The sequence below is a fragment of the Sander vitreus genome, chromosome 19, assembly GCF_031162955.1.
Source record: "Sander vitreus isolate 19-12246 chromosome 19, sanVit1, whole genome shotgun sequence".
In the NCBI taxonomy this organism is placed as follows: domain Eukaryota; kingdom Metazoa; phylum Chordata; class Actinopteri; order Perciformes; family Percidae; genus Sander; species Sander vitreus.
In genome coordinates, this window is record NC_135873.1 from 3400131 (window position 1) to 3424349 (window position 24219).

The following is a 24219-nucleotide window of genomic DNA, read 5'->3' on the forward strand; positions in this document are numbered from 1 at the left end:
GAAAAATTACATCCTTTATCATCTTTATTGGCACAAAGAGTTTGACGACCTCATGTAATCCCCAACAGAGCCACATAATCTCAACCTGAGCAGAGCAGAATTGGTTAAAACGCCTGTAAAAAAAACAACAACATTTTAATGATATTAAAGAAACTAATATTGGCAAATATATCGCTATCATAGTTTTCAACCCTCAAATATCAATATTGGTATCAAACTTATCAACAAAAAACAGTATTGGTCAGGTTGTAGCATTTTATAATTTCAGTGATTATTTAAATAATATTGTATCATATTGTTTTTCTACTGAGATTATTTATTTTACCATTAACATATATACTCCCTGATGTAGTTACAGTGTACAACAGTGGCCCCACAATCCAACATTTCCCATTCCAAACTTTTATGAAAGTTAACTTTGAGCCGCCTTTATTCTTTCAAAACTACAAAAGGAGGCAGCATGTTGTGGTGTGGTGTTATATGGTGTTCTTATGTGTTGGCTTATATTTTAACCCATTATTTTATGCCTTTGTGATTATTTTATGGGTACGGATGTCTGTTTTATACTTCGTCTAATGTATTATTTGCTCTATGAGTGAGTGGCTTTACTAGTTGTGTCTCTCTGTCTTTAAATGAGCTCACTAAGACAAATTCCAATCAATCATTTTGATATGGCAATACAGTATTGAATCTTGAATATCCTGCACCTTGTCGGCCCCTTGCACTCACTCTATCAACAACTTTTCAGCAGTAGACCTTTATTAGATTAAATTAACTTCGTAAATTCAATTCAGGTTAAAATTATTCCAGGTGTGCCGATCATACATGCCTTATTAATATAACTATTGTGGACATGAAAAAACAGCAGGTTCAAAAGAGGTGGAGGTGGTCATATTCTCTTTAAATTCCCCCAAGACTCTTGGCCTGGCTCTGCTGTTAATGATCTGCTGCTGTACTTGGATATGAGAATGGCCTCCTCCATGAGATTAATTTATTTTTCAGTTAAACGGGTGCGTGACACTCTGGCTGGCTGGCGTGATATGAACCTTCCTTGTGTGAAAAAAAGAAGCTTATGTTTCTCTGCCGGCTATTTCTCTCTCTCTCTCTCTCTTCAGCTCCAGCTCAATTCCATCATCACACCTTCAGTGCAGGAAGCTCCCGAGCCGGCCCACACGCTCTGCCCCCCGCCAACCTTTCTTTTCTTTCTTTCTTCTTATTCAGCTCTCCTCACGTCTTTTCATCTCTCTTCATTCATTGTTAAGCCCACAAGCCAAATAAATAAATAGAAAAGGAAAGAAGCTTTTGATTTAATTGAATGCACACACACACACACACACACACACACACACACACACACACACACACACACACACAGAGTCTCTCTCTCTTACTCCCTTCAGTTAAAGCATCTTTATTTTTGTGGACAACGCTGTGTATGAATCACTCTACATGCTATGAATACAGATGAAATGCGAGTGCGTCTTCATTGACACCCTTTCCATGTCCGACTTCATTCATCTTTCCAGCAAAGCACCATGGGTAATTGAGAGCTATTACATCATCTTGCTGTTTCTGTATGCTTTGTAGCTGAAAGCTGGACCCGACTCATTCGTTTCCCTCCTTCTTTTACATTCCTACTACTACACACACACACACACACACACACACACACACACACACAATTTCACTCTCTTTTATACAGTGATGACAAAGCATGCCAATGTCAAACTGTATTACATCACTAATGCATTTCTAACACGAGGCTCTGTTCGTTTCCTCCTCTGCAATGAAAGTCACAGGAGGACATTGAGGAGATTGAATTGTGTAACTCCTTCGTATTTAGGGCAGTGGTGGATGCTTTCGCCTTATGAACACAGTCATGATGTAGTGCTATCTAATGTGAAAATCGACTCCTCGTAGAGAGAAGCAATGTGCAAGGAAATGAGAAAATACACGAGGTGTTGATGGTGCTGTAAAAACAGGATAAGCAGGTTTCTGCTGGGTTAAATCCCCATACACACATTGGCTGGGAATATCTCAGCAGTGAAAGTGGATGACTAATACTACTCCACCCCCTCCTCTCCTCTTCCCTCGCACTCATACACACCTACACACTCCTTCACGAAACAACCACTGGGTTTCCCTTGAGTATGATGCTTGAAGGAAAATCTACCTAAAAAATGCTGGGACTTGTGTTAATATTGCAACACATTCTCACTCCCAATTCGTCACATATACAGTAGCTGGGTCAGGACACCATGGCGTCACGTTTTTTTTAACGCTCTGGGTACCCCTTGGGCGTCATTTTTCAAGGTGCAGGGTGGGGTTAGATTTAGGCAATGAAACGACTTGGTTAGGTTTCAGAAAAGATCGTGGTTCGGGTTAAAATAAATATGTTTGTTAGTTAATTAAAGCTACGTATTTAAGTTAAGTATGTTACTTACGTTACAATGGTTTGCTTTTGGTTTCACATGGTTTTGGTGGCGCGGGACATGAACAGCGGTCTCTTGGGTGAAAGTCCTGTGTTTGTTTGACCCATCAGACCTCCTCCCTTGGCAGACTTTGATTAGAAACATATTTGTGATGCATCGAAGACAAATGTAATCCAGGACAAAATACGTTGCCCTGAAAACGTCATTGAGAATGAAGTTTAATTGTATGGGAACCTAATTTTTAGGAAACAGGGCTGTATTTCACACATTCTTCTTCCTTGTCAAAAAATGGCGACTAGATTACCCACAATGCAACTTGACTGCTGTTAAAGCTTTAGTGCGTAACTTTTTGATATTAATGAACATCCGTTACATTCAAGCCATTGCCAAATGAGTTGCTACAAAGCTAATTAAGACTATCGGCTCCACACAACTCTCTCTGTTTTTCTCAGTATTGCTGTGTTCAGAAACTGATGTCATCCAGTGACTTTCGCGCTGAAGAGTCCATGTTTTTTTAATCCTCAGTGTCCTCCTTGGCTACCAGCAACTGCGTGGAGGAGGGGTGGGGGCGATGCGCGGTCACGGAAGGCTTGTGTCATGTGGATGTGCCTACAGTTTTGTCGTCATTACTTAGAATTCCTCATGAGGGAGACAGAAACTACACACTATAGATTTAAAATTGTTAAAATAGGTCAGTGTTGACTTTTGGTTTCACACAGGACACGGACAGCAGTCTCCTGGGTGAAAGTCCCATCCTGTGTTTGATCATGGTTTGGGTTCAAATAAGTATGTTTGTTACATTAGTTAAGTATGTTAAGTAGGCTATGTAACATAACTTGGTTACGTACATAACATAAGTTAAAATAAGTCAATGTTGACTTTTGTTTGTGTGGTATCTGACGATTTACACTTTGACTTGGGATTTGGTGTGAGGAGATGCGTGAACTTTGCCCCACTTGTGTTGAAGGCGTCTGGAAACTGTTTACATGAACAGAGGGGCCCCCAAGACAGAAGAGTCTGGTTTTTGGGGTTGGGCCAGATAGGGGGCATTGATTGGTCAGTTCCCTACTCCAATCATATACTTACACATATCACACGGTATGTTATTACAATGTAAAGGATATATAGTGAATTCACACGAAGAAAAGGCAGAGCAACAAATTTTGAAGATTGGGTCGGTCGTCTCTCCAGATGTCCATGGAGTCTGTAAATTGATGCTGGAATCTTTGATGTAATAAACCTTTTTATAATCAAGAACAGTGTCAATGAAGTTCCTTCTCCACACATCGGCAACGCAGTGCTGCAACTAAATATCCAACATTTGTTTGAACTTTGAAGGTCTATAACTGCTACATCACCAGATTTGCTGAACCGGAGCAGTGACGCATCTTGACGCTGAACTTGTCGCACTGAGGGGTTCCTGCATCATTCACAGTGCGACACGTTTTCCTCATTTCCTCTTGTTTCAACAGAACCCAGGTCTTAAGAAGCTGTGTTTGAGATTGAATCACACTACTGAATCACGAGCGGCGCTGTAGTCTCTTTCCCATCGGAGAACAACATGCATTATTCAGCACGCTGTTGTAGAATTAAGAAGAGGACATCGACTTTTTAGACCCACTAAATCCCCGCAGCACTGTCAGGATGTATGATTCGATAGTTAGCGATGGCTCTGGGGAGCCGTAGCTTGGCTTTGATTAAAGGTCTCAATGAAAGGTCAAGAGGGAGAGGGAGGCAGAAAGAGAGCAGGAGAGCAAATTGAGGGACTACAGAGAGCCTTTGGTTGATGGAAATCTAAAATGTCCCTCATCCCTGTCAAATCAAAGCTTGAAATAAGTGTGTGTACTGCTGTGATGATGATGAGTTGGACTGACTGTGCTGTAAAAAAACATGGGCGGGCGTGATGGCGTGTGTGTGTGGGTGTGCGTGTGCAGACAGTATGTGATAAAATGTGTGACATCTACTGTTTTATTGATGGGGATCCTGCACTTGTTTTCTCACTGATGTTCAGAACTGACACTAAATTGTATTTGTGTCAATGAATGTGTGTACGCATACTTGCGTTTATACAGCGGTTTGCAGAGGTTAGGCAGTAGTAGTAGTAGTAGTAGTAGTAGTGGTAGTTTGGATGGATATACAGTAGTTTCTGTTCAAACTGTATTTTTTTTACACTTTAACTGGGGGGTGTCAAAGTTGTACATTTTCAAATTCTAAACATAGTTTCTTTAATCGCAATAATTAACTGTATCAGTGTAATAAGTCAACACTAAATCACTTTGGAGAAAATATCACCATACATTGTTGAAACAATTGTTGAGGAGATGAGTACATTTGTTGCTACAACAGCTGTAAATATAACCTTTAAACAGCTGTGCTCCTGCAATGAGCAAAGCAATTAATAGCCTCACTTTAATCTCCTGTTAGGATTTTCATTTGTTAGTCTAATCCTCGTCTTATTGAGATGGTATATACGTACCTGACTAAGAGTCCACCTGCAGGAGTAGGAGTGAGCACGCTTGTGTGCACAGGCAGGTCATGATCCCACCATGGTGTGTTGTTGCAGGAGAGTGGTCTTCAAATGGGCTTAGTAATGATGATGACAACAGTATCCACGCAGAGAGAGAGAGAGAGAGAGAGCTAAATTAATAAAGAAATCATCAATTTACTGTATCTCTCTCTGAATTCATCACACTGTCTATTTTACCCAAGCCTTAATCTTGGCTTTGTCCTCCCTTCCTCACTCCTTATGTCCATCTGTCCACAAAGTGCAACATGCCCTGTGATCCTGGCTTCTCTTCTTTTTTTCCTGGTCACTCTTTTTCTTTCCACCAACTATATCCATCCATCCGTCCATACTTTAGTCACAGCAGCTGGACTCAGTCCCAAGCTTTTCAGTGATTTCCCTCCAGTTTCTGGCTGAGGTCCTCTGGATGTTGCCCAGGCGGCCAGAGTGACCAGATGCTGGCCAGCTGTTGTAGCTCTTGTCTGGGCCACACAGTCAACAGATGGCCTCTCACTTCTGGACCCATCTGTATTGTCCTCATCATTCTCCCTGTCTGGCTGGGAAAGCCATCAGTCCATCAATCCAGAACTTTTTTTTGGTCTCCCTTGTTTGCTCACAGAATGAGTACAACACAAACCTCCTGTTGTTATTTTGCCAGGGTAGGAAGTCATGTCATAATTACATCATAGCCATGAGCCATAAACACAGAACAATTGTGGGATGTTAAAACTATTGTTAAAGATAAACATAGTTATTCAACACATCATCATCCAGAGGTAGAATACAGATTAATTATTGGGAGACTACACAATACATATATACAAATACATACATATACAGTAGGCGTGTTGCTCATATGTGGTTTTAATGAAACATGAAATATCCATGTCATTCAATTAGGCCTGCAACTGACAATTACAGTATTTTCATTATTGATTAGTCTTCCAATTATTTCTGTGAGTACTTGTTTGGTCTATTAAATGTCCCAAAAATATTCAATTTATTATCACTTGAGACAAGGAAAAGCAGCAAATGGTCACAACTGCAAAGCAGAAACTTGGGAATGTTTGACATTTTTGTTTGGAAAAAATGACTTAAACCGTTATTTATTTATCCAAATATTATATTAATTATATAATATTATATACAGATTAATTTTTAGGCAATTAATTGACAAATTGTTATATGTTATAAATTGTGATATTTAACCCTTGGGGAGAAACTGTGTTAAATATCCCCTTGGCCTCCTTGGCCTTGGTAAATGCTTTTATGACCTTTTCTGATATTGTCAGTGTTTCCGTTGTTTGTAAGATCCTTTTGTCTATGTATTCAGTGAAGAATAAATTCACCCTGAAATCTTACAGATTTGCACACACTCTAAAGAAAGATTGCCCGTGAATTTCATAGAGCCTTGAGGAGGAACTCATGTGCTGTCGGCTAATTCTGTGCTGTGATTCATTACTATACAGTGATGACTGCTGATGACATTAACTAAAGATTTAATTTACAAAATGGAAAATGTACAATAATAATGGGAAGTATCAGTAAAGGTTATATTGTCTGCAGTGCACTAATAAGAGAAAAGGACTGACTGAGTGACTCCAGCTGAGCAGCCAGCTGAGGTGGCAGCCATCCCGCTGACCAGTCAGCACTAAAGGGTTGTGAGCATTAACACACACACACACACACACACACACACACACACACACACACACACACACACACACACACACACACACACAGCCTTTAGTCTATTCACTCACAGCTTTATTTTGTCAAGAGATTTAAGACTGTGAAGTCAGAAAGAGGTACTCACGCGAAGCCCAGTGATATACTGTACACACACACACACACACACACACACACACACACACACACACACACACACACACACACACTCTCTCATGTCTTCTTGCCTTGAGGTACTACTATTCCAGTCAGTTCCTGTTGAGACATGTAGCAAGATTGAGTGTGTGTGCGTGTGTGTGTGTGTGGCCCCTGTTGTGAGGGATGTGTCTGAAGGAGTTTCCAACAGAGAGCTGCAGTGGTGTTTTGTCACCAGTCGTGATGCAGCAAGGAAACCCTACTGTGTGTGTGTGTGTGTGTGTGTGTGTGTGTGTGTGTGTGTGTGTGTGTGTGTATGTGAGAGAGTTATTGAGAACGATATTGCTCTAAGAGAGAAAATAAAAAGTTCAGGGTAAAAATGGACCGAGACATAAAGAGCTATAAATAAAGGATGAGAGAGGCATCATACAATAATGCCTCTCTGAAAACACAATAAAGACAATATAACGCTGATAAATAAAAGGGGAGACCTACTCACCACTTACAGACAGCAGACCGTAACTGCCAGAATACTCATCTTTCTCCTACAGAAACAGACAGGGTGCAAAGTCATGGTTTTCACTGCACGAAATGTAACCATATCAGAGAAGTATGTTTCCTGATATTGGTTGAAACAATACTGAACTAAGCTGTAAGAATCAATTTTGCATCCTGCTTTGTGAAAATTGAGAATCAAGATAGGCCTAAATGCAAGTACATCCTAGCCTTTAATCATGCTGCAGGTGAAATGCACAGTAGGAATTAACAATAAAAGAAACGTTGGCACTGAATGTTCATTGTCAATCATTGTCAGTGATCCAGCAGCAAGTGACAGAATAGGTTGTTTGACTTCCAAAACAACAGTTTGTATATTACTGGTACAAAAGGCCTTATATATGGGCGTTTTCTGATGTGGCACTTTTGTTAAGGTTTCATTTCGTTTAGGCAACTAAAACTACTTGGTTAAAGTTTAGGGAAATGTAAGATCATTGTCAAAAGAAACCGGGACAGTTAAAAAAACGGGAAACTAGTCGATTATTAGTTATTATTCAAAGGACGACAAACGACATCATTTGTCAGGAAAACATAAACACAGGTCTTTTTAAGCATTAGACAAAAAAGCTTTTAAATCCAGAGATCGTAGAATCGTACAAACATCAATGTTCTGCATAGGTTTGGTGGTGGTTTTTTTTAGCTGTTTTTTTTTATATTTTTAACTGTTTATAACTGCTCTTTAATGTTTTATGTAGCCTAAATCACTTTGAATTGCCTTGTTGCTGAAATGTGCTATGCAAATATAGCTGCCTTGCCTTCAAGTCATTTGTTAGGCTACAATTGAGTGGTGTAAATGTGTTCTTAAAAGCAGTAGCCTATTAATAGATTTGTTTTGGCCACTTGGGGGCAGCAGACGTGATAGAAACAGTCCACTGTTTACACATGAAGCAGACATTGGACAACAACATTGCCACATGAGGAATGTAAGTCCAATATGTACTCGTGTTTTAGCTGTGGTTTGGTGTTCACAAACTCCTGTATGCGATATCTAGCTAGCTGTTTTAGCTGCTAAATGTTCCGCTTCGTTCACATGCTAGTCGCTAACTTTGTCTGCTAGTTGATGCCATTGATTGTTGCTGGGCAGTGGGCAGGTAGCGTACAGTGGGGTTTTTTCGGCAAAACATCGGCCTGCTATGGCTGGAAGTGATGAGGTTTAATGAGAGCGGTGAGACTGAGCCAAAACAAAAGCTGCAGCCATAAAACCAAAACAATATCAGATAAATAAGATGCTAAATAGATGCAGAGTTGGGGATAAATCTCTGTTAGCGACACCTTTCACACTACACACCATTGTTGACATGAAGATATTGATGAAGTGCAGCATTGAATGTGCTTGTGTAGTTAGCGAGCTACAGTAACTAGCTTGTTAGCACACTAGCAAGATATTCATCTAAGTAAGTTAACTGCTTATGCCTGTAATCGAAGGAAATGCTCAAATGAAATGTGTGTGTGTGTGTGTGTGTGTGTGTGTGTGTCAGAGAGAAACAGTGATGCAGTCAGACAGGCTGTTGTCACTGTGAGCAGCTGTGGGTTAGGACCCCACTGTGCCACACCACTGCTGTCTGAGACACACACACACACACACACACACACACACACACACACACACACACACACACACCTGTCAGTCCACATTACTGTTAACATAGGTGACTTGAGAGCCACACTGGGGTGTCATAAAAATAGCACACTCTTCTTATTCATAGAATGAACAGCTTTGATGCTGATCGGAGAGGACAGTGTGTATGTGGTAGTGTGTGTGTGTGTGTGTGTGTGTGTGTGTGTGTGTGTGTGTGTGTGTGTGTGTGTGTGTGTGTCTCTATTTCCTAAAAATCAAAGCTACGTGTCAGTTGACATAAATGTGGGCTACTTGGGGTCTGGCTCGTGCAAGCTATAAATGTCCTGAAACGATTGGCGGTTCATATTCTCAATCGTGCAGACTCCACAACACTTTTTGATTTAATTATGTAAAAATATATAAGACCAATGTCAAACATTGATGTTTGAGTCTGGTATTCGTGTGGCCCTTGTCTTTTAATTGAATTAAGCAACTATTTTTATTCAGTCTGTCTAAAAGTAAACTTTAGAATGAAGGAAACACTCAGGAAGTCTTTATTTAATCACATCGTTTGATAATTTAGCTTCAGAAAGTAATAACAGAAATTATATAGTCAGATATGTAGCAAATCCCATCTTCAAGCTCTTAAAAACAACCTGTTTGTTGGATTAAATTAATTCTATTCCAGACCATTGGGACCTGCATTCAGTATTGACCATAGCTTGCCTATTTCTTTTCAGTCAATCGATCACTCTCTTTGCTCGAATTTGCCCGACATTTAAACATACAGCAGCTGCTATTATAAAGTCATTGATCTCTAAAGGTCATAGAGTTGCATTCATACTGTATCAGTATGGTACTGTATATACTGTATCAGCAGAGGACCATGTTATAAGTAACAAAAATCTAAGCTAATATAAACTTTAGCTGTCTCCATGAAGCTCCCAGCTAAGCTCCTATAACTCACGACGCAGTTAGGAAACAAGAATTAGCTAACTAATGTTAACATAAGCACTTTGGCTCGGTGGATGTCAATTTTAAAGTCATGTTAAAACTATTTCCCGTCCTTCCGATTTCCAGCCGCAGCCTGTCACTCCCCCCTGTACTAACATTACTCGGTACGTAACGTTAGCTCCGTGATGTTGTACTAACGTTACTCTGTACGTAACGTTAGCTTAGACCTCACAATGCCTTGTGTTCCTCACTCCCGCTAACTTAACGTTCATAAGACGTGACATGAGTGACACATGCAGGTAGGCCGAGGCGAGAAGAGGGAGATTAGCTAACGTTAGCCAACATACAGTAGTTATAAAAAAAAGTCACATTCGAATAGTGATTTCAGCATTTGAATAGTATTGATTTTTTTGCTATTCGTATCATATTCGACTTTCGGTATTCGTTCCAACAGTCCTACGGCACACACACAAACACACACCTACAACACTTACAATTCCAAACAGTTGCTTGGATAACGGGCCAGCTGTTCCTGCAGTGGACGCTGTATATAAGCTATTGTTTTTTCGTTTTAATTATCAACTTTCTCACTCCGCTAATTGGTGTGTGACGTGGACATACACACACATAAAAGACACCACACACACACACACACACACACACACACACACACACACACACACACCTGCATGCACACCCCACTGACCATGGTTACATAACACAGATGCATCAGCCATACAGTACACCTACTGTGCTGCTTTGGAACTTGTATAACACTAAACAACTAATCATCCACATAAAATCCACATAGCTGGTGGATTTATTAATATTCCATTATAAGTTCTACTTTTCTCTGAGTGTGGGTGTTAAAGTATTCAAATGCTGAAATGCTTTTTCTATTATATGAGAAGGACTTCCAGTTCATTCCTTTTTAGAAACAGGCTTAAAGGCTTTCCATCTGATTTTGGCTGCAAGGATTTGCTCCCATTCAGCCACAAGAGCATTAGTGAGGTCCGACACTGATGTTGGGCGATGAGGTCTGTCTCACAGTCTGCATTCCAGTTCATCCCAAAGGTGTTGGATGGGGTTGAGGTCAGACATCTGTGCAGGCCAGTCAAGTTCCTACACACCTCGTCACGCATTGCCAGACATATATCCACAGCGCCGTCAACACTGGAGTATGGTCTGGCTACACTGCCTATCTATTCAGGGATAAGGGAAAACATATTTGTAATCTATAGTATCCTACCCCATTTCTTGTGTAAATGAATACAATTTTAACTTGTGTCCGAATTAATTCTTTAGATCCACAGACAATATATCCTACTGAGGTGCTAAAGTGGCCCGGTGATGCAGAAGATCATCCTTATTTTCAAACTGTACATCCTAAAAGATTCACTGAAGTGCCCTTGCACATGATACTTCAGTCCCAGTAGCTTCAGGGCTGCTGTTCAGTCTCCATCAGCTGACTGTGTTTGTGTGAAGAGTGTATAGTTATTAACCCAACAGCATTTACTGAATACAACTGGGACTGTCTGCGACTGTGCCGCGAACCCAACTGCCCCAAGGGGACAATAAAGTTATTTACTAGTACAAATCATAATGTATGTCAGTCTTATCCTGTAGCACTCAAGCAACACGCATTAGTCGGCTGACACTCGTTGCATATCCGGCGCTTAACTCACTGGGAGCTCTACCTACCCGCAGCGTGTGCTCAAGCAGATGCAGTATATCTCTTTATTCACCCCAAAAGCCCACTCCTCCTTTGGCCGCCATTCTTTCCAGTTTTTAGCAGCCAGTGATTGGAATGAATTACAAAAAAAGCCTAAAACTTGAAACACTTAGCCTATTCCTTTCCTTCATTTTAAAGTACTGCTGTCTGGGCTTTTGCCCGACCGCTGCACGTGTTAACTCTCTTCCATTATTCATGCATGTATTGCACACGTTCACTTTATTGTCCCTTATGCACCAATGCATAGTGGCACAATCTTACCTGCACTGCTGTCACATTTGTTTAATATCCATTTAACGTTTCGTGCACTATTCCATTTGCACAAACTGTATACAGATTCTGTACTACACTCTGTATTTAAATTGGACCCATATTTTTTTGTGGACTCTTTGTTTTATTTTGTGTGCATATTTTTGCATATTTAATGTGCAACTTTGTGTTGTCTCGCACCTTTCATGCCTTGTCTTGGCCAGGTTGTCGTTGCAAAAAAAAGAAAAAAAAAAAAAAACGTTCAGAACCTATGAACATTTGGTCAATATGTCTGGTTTTGATGCTTTTTTAATTCTGTTTTCCATCTCGCAATTTGTAAAGTAACTTCAATTTCCATTGTGCATAAGCCTGCCGTGTGCTTTAGTGTTATTTTGTGTGCTGTTATTGTCTGGATGCTGATTGTTTAACCACTGACACGTCTGATCGTTTGGCGTTTAGGTGAAAGTCAGCTTGAAAGCTCGCAGTTTACCGACACTGTCACAGTTTCACAATACTACAAAGTTATCTTGATTCTTACAATAAAACTAAGATCAAACAAAAAAAAATCAATTATTGATTAGATTTTTATAATAAGGCTTTATGTTTTTCATGTTTCATTCAGACCAGCTAACACAATTATGCTGCAATGATGTTAGTATTGTAAAAAGGAAAGCTGAAAAACGTAGAGAATGCAGGCAGAGCATGTGTGAAAAGTTCAATCAAAAGTTGTAATTTTCTGCAAATGTAATGACCTTTCGAGGGGAGATTGGGATGGATCGTCGGATTCATATTTCTTACTATTAATGCCACTGACTGTGGTGCACTGCTGCTCAGACTTTTTCTAAAACCATTTTTTATATCATTTGGTTAATGAATTTCCAACAAGAGGTTTAGTAAACCACTACAACTCTTTGAGGTTAACACCTCTGTGCTTATCTTGCAACCACTGCAAGTACGTCTTCTAACTCCCGTTTCAGTACTCTAATTATTGGTTCACTGTGGAGTTCTCATTGAGAAAAAAAACCACAGATTTGTTTTCTCACCAAAACACATCTTTAGAAATATGAAAATGTTAGTTTGTGCAACTTGGATGTTCAATGTTTTCTAAACGATGTTAACAAAACCTTAATCTTCTAACTTTTCGTTTTGCTTTTGGTTTCACAGGGTTTTGTTTTTTTGTATCTAGTCTATGCACAGGACACAAACAGTGGTCTACTGGGTGAACGTCCTGTGTTTGTTTGACCCATCCATCCTTCCCGACCTCCTCCCTTGGCAGACTTTGATTAGAAAGACATTTGTGATACGTTGAGGACAAACGTAACCCAGGACAAAATACGTTTCCCTCTAAACATAATTGAGAATGCAGTTTCATTGTATTTTTTTGGGGGCATTTTAGGCATTTATTAGACAGGACAGCTGAAGACAGGAAAGGGGGAGAGAGAGAGAGAGAGGGGAAATGACATGCAACAAAGGGCCACATGTCAGAATCAAACCCTGCGGTAAGGACTGAGCCTTTGTACATGGGGCGCATGCTCAACCAAGTGAGCTACCCAGGCGCCCCAGATATCGTATTTTTTGTATTTCTTCCATTCTTCTTCCATGTAAAAACCTATCGCCTACATTACCCACAATGCAACTCGACCGCTGACAGGATGGATGGTCAGAGATCCGGGTGTGTTAGTGGCAATTTATCTAATTTGATGCAGCACTCCAGTAGGATGATATAGTGCTCTCTTGCTGGTTGCAACCAATACTACTAGTACTACTACTTCAAGTATACCTTTCCTTCTCATATAGTACAGTGTATTTGCTTCTTTGTGTGTGTGTGTGTGTGTGTGTGTGTGTGTGTGTGTGTGTGTGTGTGTGTCTTTCTTTGTAAACTGTCATTGCAGCATGTGGCTTCATTAGCAGCTCTGTGTTTGCGCTGCGTGTATACAGCCTGGATGTAAAAGCTAACAGGATGTGTTGCTGTGGCTCTTTGAGGTTACCACCTGTTCGCTCACTCCGTCTTGTGTTCTCATGGAAACCAATATGGTGAAACGCCGGGCCAATCAAACACACAATGGCCTCTTTGTGTTTTCCCACTTGTGTGCTTCTCCATACTGTGCTGTGTCCATCTCAAACTCACTTTTTTTTTTTCTTTTCTTTTTTTCCTCTAAATTGGCTCCATCACGCAGTGCACTCGCCTCATTTTTCCTCCCTGAGTTCACCTGTAATATTCCGTCAAAGCTATTAAAGTTTGACGTGCAGTCTGGCACTTGAGGCTGTTCAAAGCAAGCCTCCTGCATTAGGCTAGACTTCAAATGGGAGATGACTCAAATATTCCTGATCTATGTATTCTATAAAGGTATTTATAGCTTCAATAGATTGCAGAAGTGTGGAGGCACTCATTTTTTTTTATCCTCTTTCTTTGTCTCTCCATATAGTGTACAACCATTTCTCTGTTTCTTTTCTCTTTCTCCTGCTTTTTCCAATATGTGTAATCATTAATGCTTTCTCCCCCTCTTCCTCATTTTTGTCTTCTTTCTCCTCTTTTCTCTACATAGTAAGGACTGTCTCACCTCAAGGTCCAATAAGTAGCTGTTCTGGAGCTTTCAATTAGGCTATACGCATGCTGTGTCTCAATTCGGATACTTCCATGTAGTACACTGGGTACACATGTACTTACTTGCGTAACTGAAGCTGAGTTTTGAAGTGTTCTGAAATTGCACATGGTCATATCACTTACATTTTCTTTAAAAACAACTGTATAGTCGTACTTTGTGAAAAGAAACACATGTATAATTCATGTATAATTTGTACATTTCGGTGTTCCCAGAAACGACTGCGACCGCTGCAGCTTCCTCGACTGCTATTTTTCAAACTATTCCTCCTAATCAGTTGGTTATCTCCATTTTTCAATACAAAACCCCAAATTCTGAACTCTTCCAACGATAAAAAGATAACAATATATTAAGATTGAATTTATCTAACAGCTGATGGATCTTCCAGCTCAAATTGTTCAAATTGATTATACAGTACATCAGAAAAAAAAACACTTTATGTGTCATCAGGTCTTTAAATTTGAGCATTTCAATGCAAGAATGTTCAAATCCTTCAAAATAATTTGTTTGTTACCCATAGGATATTCAGGTTTTCAGATAGGTTAACCAATAGAAACATCTTGCAAATCACTCTCGTCACAGACAGACGTCATGACACTGAATAATTAAAGAATAATTGTCACCATCCTCTCCTTTAATCTCTCTCTCTCTCTCTCTCTCTCTCTCTCTCTCTCTCTCTCTTTCTCTTACCCCCATGAAAGTGTTTCTTTCCCCTTCTTTCTCGCGCGCTGCTCTATAACTCTCTATTCCAACCCTCCTCCCATCCCACGCCTTATTAGCGTTACCAGTAATTATCCGGTCTCATTGATCAAAGGGGAAGTCGCAGACTACGCTTAATAATTGATGCTCTTAAACAGCTTATCATTTGAGTTCATTCACCACTGCTTATGATGCCTCCAATTTTTTATGATGCCTCCAATTTTTTTTTTTTTTTACATAATTTCTTTTAATGGACGAATAAATCACTAGGTGGCAGCATAGTAACACACGGTGCATACATTGACAGAGGAGGAGACTGGTATATAGACTGCACAGACTGTATCACGAGGGCTGCTGATAGTTAAAGTCACAGAACTGAGTGGGACAGGCTTGATCCCTGATTGGTGGCAATGTGGAAGACGTGCTGCACTGTTCATCTTTTCATTTATTGGCCCAACTCCTCTAATTACCCGATCGATGTGCCCCAGGTCGATTCCAGATCAACTGAAATAATGTTCCCCTGACCCATTAGTGACCTTTTACAACCTTTTTAAAAGCACATGGGTTCTATTGCCAAGTCCTTCAGTGTCTCACGGTTAATAACTAGGGCACTTCCAAAACAATTACTGAAGTCACATTTAGTCATCCTTTTTTGTATTCAAAAATGTTTTTTTTTAAATGTATTGTTGATAGTTTGTTTTTGATTATCAAAAGGAAAGAAAAGAGTCAGTAATATCTGAAAGGGTCAATATCAGAAAGAATTCTGAAATATTAGCTGTATTTAGGCTATTATTATCAATGCAATTTCAGTTAGAGTTGATTGTCAATTCAAATTACCTGCTATTTTAACCAACAGCCGCCTCAATATTTGGGCTTTGTTCTTATTTGGGATGGCATGCAGTTGAATCCTCTCTCAACCTAAAAAAAAAAGTATACATCATTTAAAAAGAACAAAGCTTCACAATTCTTTTTGTGTCAACCATTGTAAGATCCCCAAATCACTGCAACAACAGTTGCTTATTTTGTAACAAGCTTGCTTAAAAAAACAGAACAGTAACAAAATAAAACTTACATTTTACCATGTCTATGCCTCAGTAAATTTGTCTGACTTTTTGGTAGTAAAATCCAAAGAGTCAAGAAACGTGACTGTAAACAAAAGGGCGCAAGTGCAGTGACAATTGTATTTTGGGGTATTTCAAATATATAATTTTCATGCTTTTGTACAAAAAAGTAAATGCTGTTCTCTTTTAATTTTGAGCAAAAACTGATGGGATTAAAAATCTACCCAATATGTCACTAATAGAAAAAGAGATTTAATGATTGTGTGAATGTAAGGATAGTTTTTTTGCACAAATAGCTGCTAACCGACATCTATGAATGCACTTAAATGCATGTGTCTGACTCCTTTTCTATATTTGTGTGTAGGCTCATTTTAAGATGTGATGTAACCATTCCGTGCTGTTTCAGGCTGTGTGTGTGTGTGTGTGTGTGTGTGTGTGAGAGAGCGAGAGAGAGAGAGGTATCTGTGTAGGACCCTGGTTTGGTTGTGGGTGGTGAGAACATGAATGCCATTAGTGGAATTAGGACTGGGATTCGGGCATTTCCCATCTGATGTGTGTCACTAAGTTTGTCTCATAACGCCAAATAAGCCTGTCTGATAATATAGTTTATCATAGTGGTGATTTGGGCAGAGAATATAAAGGAATAGTTTGACATTTTGAGAAAGAAGCTTTTTCGCTTTGTTGCCGAGAGTTAGATGAGAAGAATGATACCACTCTCATGTTAGTATGGTTGACATGAAGCTGCCACTAGCTATCTTAGCTTGCACAAAGACTAGACAACATGTTGTTTTTACACTTTTTTTTCGTATAGATTAAACAAACAGTATATAACATGTTAATTAGTGAGTTTAAGAGTTGGTAGTAGGTGGCTTTTGTCACCTTTGGACAGAGCCAGGCTAGCAGTTTTCCCCTGTTCACAGTTATGCTAAGCAGCTAGCTAAATATGAAGATACAGCTAGTAGCATTAAGACTTCTACCATTAGGGGGAAACAGCTAGTTTGACTCTGTCCAAAGGTGACAACATCTGCCTAATAACAATTCTTAAACTCACTAAATAACACACTCCTGTTTGTTGAATCCATACAAAAAACACAGTGTCTTTGTGCCAAGCTAAGCTAACTAGCTGGTAACAATAGCTTCATATTTACCACACAGTACTCTCAGCAAGAAAGCTAATAAGCATACTTCCCAAAAATGAACAATAACAGTATACAGTCATGTGAAAAAATTAGGACATCCATGCTAAAGGTGACTAAAAAGAGGAATAAAAAAAATAATCTTTTGGAAATTGATTTTAATGCCTTAATTAAAAAAATGAGGAAAAATCCAATCTTTAAGGACACCAATTTTCTTTGTGAATGAATAATGTATCGAAAATAAATAAATGTTCTTTTAAATACAGGTTTTTATTTCAGTTAGCCTAATAGCTGGTTTGATTGCATTGAGAGATGATTTTATGGGAAGTACCCCATGCCAATCTCTAGGTATGGTGAAGGGGATGTGATGATGTGGGGGCTATTTTAATTCCAAAGGCCAAGGGACCTTTATCAGGATGCATAGTATCCTGGATCCATGAAATAACTGGCCTTTAAAAATAAACATCTGCCTGCCTCTATGGGAATTTAACATATGGGTGTACTTACTTATGCCCCCTGTATTTTTAAGGAAGAACATTTATTTATTCACGATACATTATTCATTCACAAAGATAATTGGTGTCCTTAAAGGTTGCATTTTTCCTAGTCTTTTTTAATTAAGGCATTAAGATCAATTTCCAAAAGATGATTTTTTTTATTCCTCTTTTTAGTCAACTTTAGCATGGGTGTCCTAATTTTTTTCACATGACTGTATATGCCTATGGCCATTTAAGCGGCATGTAGTGGTTGCTGGAAATTAATCGGATGGATTTAATGAAGACAAAAGAGGTTTATGAACACCTACATGTAACCAGAAATTCCAAAATACATAATGAGCGAAGAGGGTCCACAGTAGAAAATTAGAACGAAGAACTATTAAATAATGTGTATTTTCCCTGCAAACAGCAGCAGCAACAAGTGTATGAATATAAAGCAGAAGCTTTTTCTACAAATATGTACAAGCTGCACATAATTAAAGAGATAAATATGGCGGGTACGAGGATAACTGCTTGTGAAAGATTAGTACAGGATGTGCGACAGTTTGTTCGTATTTGCATGATGATAATGACGGCGCAGTAATTTGCCCTCTGTTTGATACATAACACGGAGCCGTTAATTATCTCATTGTTAGTTTCTTTTATTGCTCAGCTCCGATTGTGGCACCTGCTGTGCTTGGATGGGGAAGAGAGGAAATTTGACAACCTGTGAGAAGCTCCCTGGGAGAGCTTGGAGTGTGTGTGTGTGTGTGTGTGTGTGTGTGTGTGTGTGTGTGTGTGTGTGTGTGAAGCTCCGTGGGAGAGCTTGGAGGGGTGTGTGTGTGTGTGTGTGTGTGTGTGTGTGTGTGTGTGTGTGTGTGTGTGTGTGTCTTTTTTTCCCTTTCCGGATTTGAGGACTATAATGTCATTTCTTTTGTTTTGTGGGGCAAAATAAATGGAAAGAAAATCACAGTCATCTTGCAATTTAATAAAGAAAACAATTGATAGAAATGTAACTTGTCGTGAGAAAATATACCTTAAAATCTGTGTGCGACTCTGTTGTTAGAACATACTACACACAGGCCTAAAATACACAGACTCAGGTCTTCAACATGCACAAATGGAGATATGTCAGAGTGAGGGGGCTGCGACTGCTGGACAGGTGCCCCGAGCAGTTGGGGGTTCGGTAATTGAGCTATTTTTCAAGCAAAAATGCAAAATATTCAGATTCCAGCTTTTTTTTGGTGAAGATTTGCTGCTGTTCTCTATTTTACATCGATTTATATCGTCGTTTTTATGAGAAACAAAGTTACCTGAAGACATCATTTTGAATTCTGGGTAACCAGGATGACATTTTTCAAAATAATTGACATTCCATGGGCAATTTAACAAGAAAATAATCAACAGATTAGTTGGAAAATAACCTTTAGATGCAGCCCTATATATGTCATTTTTTACAAAGTGTATTTATGTATAATTTTCACCCATGGTCATCTTCCTCCCTCCCTCCTTGTGCTCCATACCTCCGACCGTTGTCAAGGGCAACCAAAGGAAAAAGAGACAAATACAGTAACACTATCACCTGATTGGTGGGGGAATCCAGCAGGTGTGTGTGAGCGCCTGTTATTGTGCATGTGTCTGCCTTTTCCATGCCACGGGCCGACAGTTACGACCTCACAGAGAACACACAAATACAGGTGGAGGACACACACACACACACACACACACACACACACACACACACACACACACACAGTGTAAATGAAGTGACTGTTGGCAGGCTCACAGCTAATTCAGCATGAATATTTAATCAACTGTAAACAAATTACTGTTGCACTGAGCGGTGCCAGTGTGTGCGCGCGCTATGTTAGTGCATATGTCTGTCTCTCTGCCCTTGTTTCTGTGTCAGTGTGCACTCTCTTTCTCCTTTATTAATGTGGATGTCTCTCTCCCTGTCCAACAGAGCTCTATCTCTCTGTTAGGTGTGGACTTTCCTTAACATCTTCTAGTACAGTAAGTGAGCTATAATCTGAGCATAAGTCAATCTGCAGGTTACGATTTAAGAGTGCAGAAGTACAGATTCATAGTGTAAAACCAAGCTTTGAGATCATGTCTGGACAAAAAGTTTGAAATGTGATATTGCCAGCAAGAGGAATGTTGTGTCACTAGATTTGAGCCAGCAGCAGGGCTTCGTCTTCAGTTCATGCAGAATCAAATATCAGATTTGAATCCCCCTTCTCTCCAATTGGCCCCTTAAGATGCTTAATTCATTTACATCATGTTATATGGCCTGTGATCCCAAACTCAATCTCATTTGAATTCTTACCAAAAAGTTAGTTCTACAAATGTAAAATATAACTTAACAGATTAAGTCAACAATAACATGAAAGAATTCTGACTTTTTTCTCAGAATTCTGACTTTAAACTCATGAGTTTTACATGTGGCCCTAATCCTCTTCCGTAACTGTCTGTTAACATATTTGTTAGCATCTTAGTGTTAATTGGTGTTAATATAGGCCTGTGTCTCTCTCTCGCGCTCTCTTGCGTGCGCGCGAGCGTTATTTGCTCTCTGTTTAACCTCGGAACAGCGATTCGAGGCAACTCAACACGGCCGCTTCCAAACCTCTCTCTGTCTCTGTCTCTCTCTGTCTCTCCTCGCCCCTGCTCCCTCCCTCCCTCCCTCCTTCTTTCTACCTGATTCAGATCCGCTCCGACGCTATGCGTATGACCGCGTCTCTCTCTGCAAGGCGAGCACCACCGGAGAGACCCGCACGCTGCTGCTGCTGCTGCTGCTGCTGCTGACCGCGAGCACCTAAACGCTGGCTGACGAGCGACCCAGGCCGGGCAACAGGAGCGGGAGACGCCGCCGCTAATTAACCTCCGGCGGAGGAGAAGGTGGACGAAATTAACGTACGAAGGTAAACACTAGCCACATTTCATCGACACATAAGAGCACATAGGGGGTTTATTTGTGCAGAGGAGGTGACCGTGCGGTAACGGTGGCCGTCCAGGTCACTGATAAATGTTTTCGCGTTTGTGACAGCTGAGCCGACTGAGCCCATTTGACGAATATGCACGAGTTACATTGAACATTGCGATTTATTTTGCCGCCGTACAGTAGCTATAACAGCGATATGGACGGAATGGATGAGCAAGCTGGCTGAAGCGCGCGACAGCCTGTTGTGCATCGGTTTCTGTTCATAATTATTTATTTTTATTTATTTTTAGACCTGAAAGCCACACAAACATAATTCAACAGAGTGAAAACCTATCTGTGCATGCAGTGTTTTATTTTTTTTATTATTATTATTTTTTTTTTATTCTGGTCTTTTTTCAACATTCAGTGTTCAAGTTTGTTGTCAACGGGGGCGGCAGTGAAGTGAGATGCAGACAGGTTTTTTGAATAACGTGTCCACATCGTATTCAAGGAAACGGACGCACACACGTGCGCGCCCGCCTGCACACATGTACAACCTACACATCGTCACTTTTTGAGTGTCGATACTGCTGCATGCTCAGTCAAATAATATATCCTGAGAGAACGCATGTGAGAGATGGTCCTATGTCTGGTGTTATTGCATGTAAAATGTCTGTTATGAGCCATATGATCATCATCATTACCATCATCCACTGTATTTGCCCTTGTCACCTCCTCATCATCTTCACCTTGGTTTTGGCTATGTGTTTGTGTCAGGTGACTACTGGGCTCTATTTAAAAACACACAGGGCTGAACTGTAAAACCTTTTAAGTGTTTTCTCACAAGTCCAGGAAGTAAAAGAGGAACTGAGAAAGAGAAGTACCCTTTATTGTCTCTCTGAACTGAACTGAAAGATTGCAATGGAGGAAGAGGAATAGAAATGAATACTAGTAGTAGACAAAGAGTTCGAAAAGTTGTTCCAGTGAGGGAGCTACACCCCCACACACACACACACACACACACACACACACACACAAAAAACCCAGGGAGATTTTCTCTCCTAATCAATAATTCATTGCTTCATCTTTTCCAGAGTTGGCGCTGGATAGAGAGATCGGCAAGAGGACGAGTGTGGCGTCCCGGAGCCTGCTGTCCCATTCATCATCCTCTCCTCTCTTCCTCTTCTTAGCCAAGCTTTTACCTCGCCAAACTCCACTCTTTCATCTCTTCTTCCCCTCTTTTATTCCTCCTACTCTGCAACTGGCAAACTTTTCATTCACACCTGTGCCTTCTTTCTTTCTCTCTGTCCTTTTTTTCCCCATCTTCCATCTATTCTTCCCTCTCTCTTCCTTTGCTTTTGACTGGGAGCTCGTCATGGCCTCTAAACTGAACCCCAACGTCCTGTATGTGGCGGAGCACGGCGAGTCTCTGGGCTCACCCCAAGCGGACTCTGAAAACACTCACATTGTAAGTACTGCTCAATCTATGTTTACAGCTGATTTAAAATATGGGATATGTGAATACTCTATGGTGCCATTTACACTTCTAAAAAAATGCATGTTAATTGCACAACGTAAACCCTGCAGAATCAGAAAAAGAATCCTTCATGCTTAATAAAATCACTTTTGTTGCATTTTTTAGGAGCTTAATTTGACCTAAAGTCTAAGGAGAGGGGTAGCAAACTGAAGATTCACAAGACTTGTTTATTTCTATTTGACATCATCTTAACATTGGAAATCTAAATCTGGCCCAAAACACATGTGGCCCAATTTATATAATAACTTAAATTTTGTAAGAGTCATTTTGAGTGTTTGACTATAGGCCTACAACTGTGCAAGACTGTTTTTTGAATCCCACACCTGCATGTTCCTACATCTAAACTCAACTCATCCTGCAGGTGAAATAAGACACGTACTGTAAAGCCCTTATGGGATGTCAGCTGCAAAAACATTTTAAGAATAAGTTATTTGAAATGCATTTGAAATAAAACGGCTTGCTCTTGAGCAGCATCAGCAGTTACTATCAAAGTATGGATTTGAATCTTGTCAGCACACAGGAAGTGATGAATCAAAACGTAACCCATGTGTACAGATCACTAAACAGATGAAGCTGGTTAAATCGCTCACAGTCACCGGAATAGCAGACCATCAAGCGAATCACATGCGGTTTTAACATGGAGAGAGAGTATGCGACAAAAATCAATAATCTTTTAAATGTAGGACATTTCGGTCACTAATGTCCTCTCATATGAGTTCTGGGTAGCAAAGAACTCAAAATTCACTAAGTGTGTGCTTTAAATTGCTCCAGTTGTTGTATTCTAGTAATATGTGACATTTATCCGACATCAATTTTCAGCAATTATTCTTTTTTTTCCCCACTCTCTTCTTCCAGACTGGAGAAGCTGGAGAAGAGTCATCAGACAGCGACGGGGAACAAGAAGAGACGTCGCACAAGTTGATCCGCAAAGTGTCGACCTCGGGACAGATAAGGGCCAAGGTAGGAAAAGACAGAGTCAAAGGGAATATGTGTGTGTGTGTGTGTCTGTGTGTTTGTGGAGTTGGGATAAATAGCCTCGGCAGAAATTGTATTTGTTATACAGGGTCTCCAGTGAAGTGTTGTGTCATATCAGGACATTTTACAACTTAATCTTTCACTTTTCATACTTCTTGTATTATAGATGTTGGTTTTCAACATATTTTTCATATTCTGAGAGTTAAGCTTCATACTAGGGCTGTAATCAACCAAAGACAATCTTGGTCGACTGAAGTCCTGAAATTTCGACAAAAAAAATCGACTGCGGGGGCGAAAAGCGTTTTTAAAAAGCGATTAATTAGCTGCGCAGTACTTGGTAGCCTTGTCCGCCTAAATGAATTATAAATAAACATAAAAAACTAGTAGTCAAATCAAAACAGACGGGGAAACCTAACGCAGACAAGTTAGCGTACCGTTTTTAGGTGATATGTCATGTTTGTAGTTGAGCTGTGATATGCAAACTGTTGCTTGCAAACTTTGCATTCAACTTTTTTTTCATTATCTATTTTTGGAAAATGCTGCCACACTGCCGATGTCTTTGACATGGTAGAGGAGGACTGACTACAAAATAAACGCTCACGATTAAATAAATATTCAGCAAACCACCAGACCAAGGCCTTCTTGTACTTTCTTCATTCTGTCTCCAGTGGGTTGGGCTGATCCAAAAAGTGAAAACAAGGGGGGTGTTCTGAAGACAGACTGTTACCTGTGAAACAGGGGTGCTCTGAAAACACCCCCCGTTAGCAATTAGTGCTTTCCACCTGATGAAATTAACACGGCAAAAAATAATAATAAAAAGAAAAAGAAATAAAAAAAAAAGAAGGAAGAAATTAACACGTCAAAAAATCGACCAAACAGAATTTTGGTCGAGCCAGAACGTATCGACCAATAAATCGACTAGTCGACTGGGAGATTACAGCCCTACTTCATACATATTAAAACAGGACTTCTTCAAGGTGAAAACCAACATTAGCAAACCAGGGAGTG

General features: G+C 40.0%; 1 protein-coding gene across 3 annotated transcripts in view; it reads left to right on the forward strand.

Annotated features, from left to right (window-relative positions):
* The first annotated feature begins 20391 nt into the window (after positions 1–20391).
* Positions 20392–24219, forward strand: part of LOC144534514 (diacylglycerol kinase delta) — an 84671-nt gene continuing 80843 nt past the window's right edge. Inside the window, exons 1-3 of one of the 3 annotated variants that reach the window (XM_078276491.1) lie at positions 20392–20700; positions 21794–22167; positions 23092–23196. In XM_078276491.1, the coding sequence (XP_078132617.1) occupies positions 22075–22167; positions 23092–23196 (198 nt within the window). In that variant the 5' untranslated portion in view covers positions 20392–20700; positions 21794–22074. The remainder of the gene's footprint in view (positions 20701–21793; positions 22168–23091; positions 23197–24219) is intronic. The other 2 variants (XM_078276488.1, XM_078276489.1) reach the window with 2 other exon arrangements.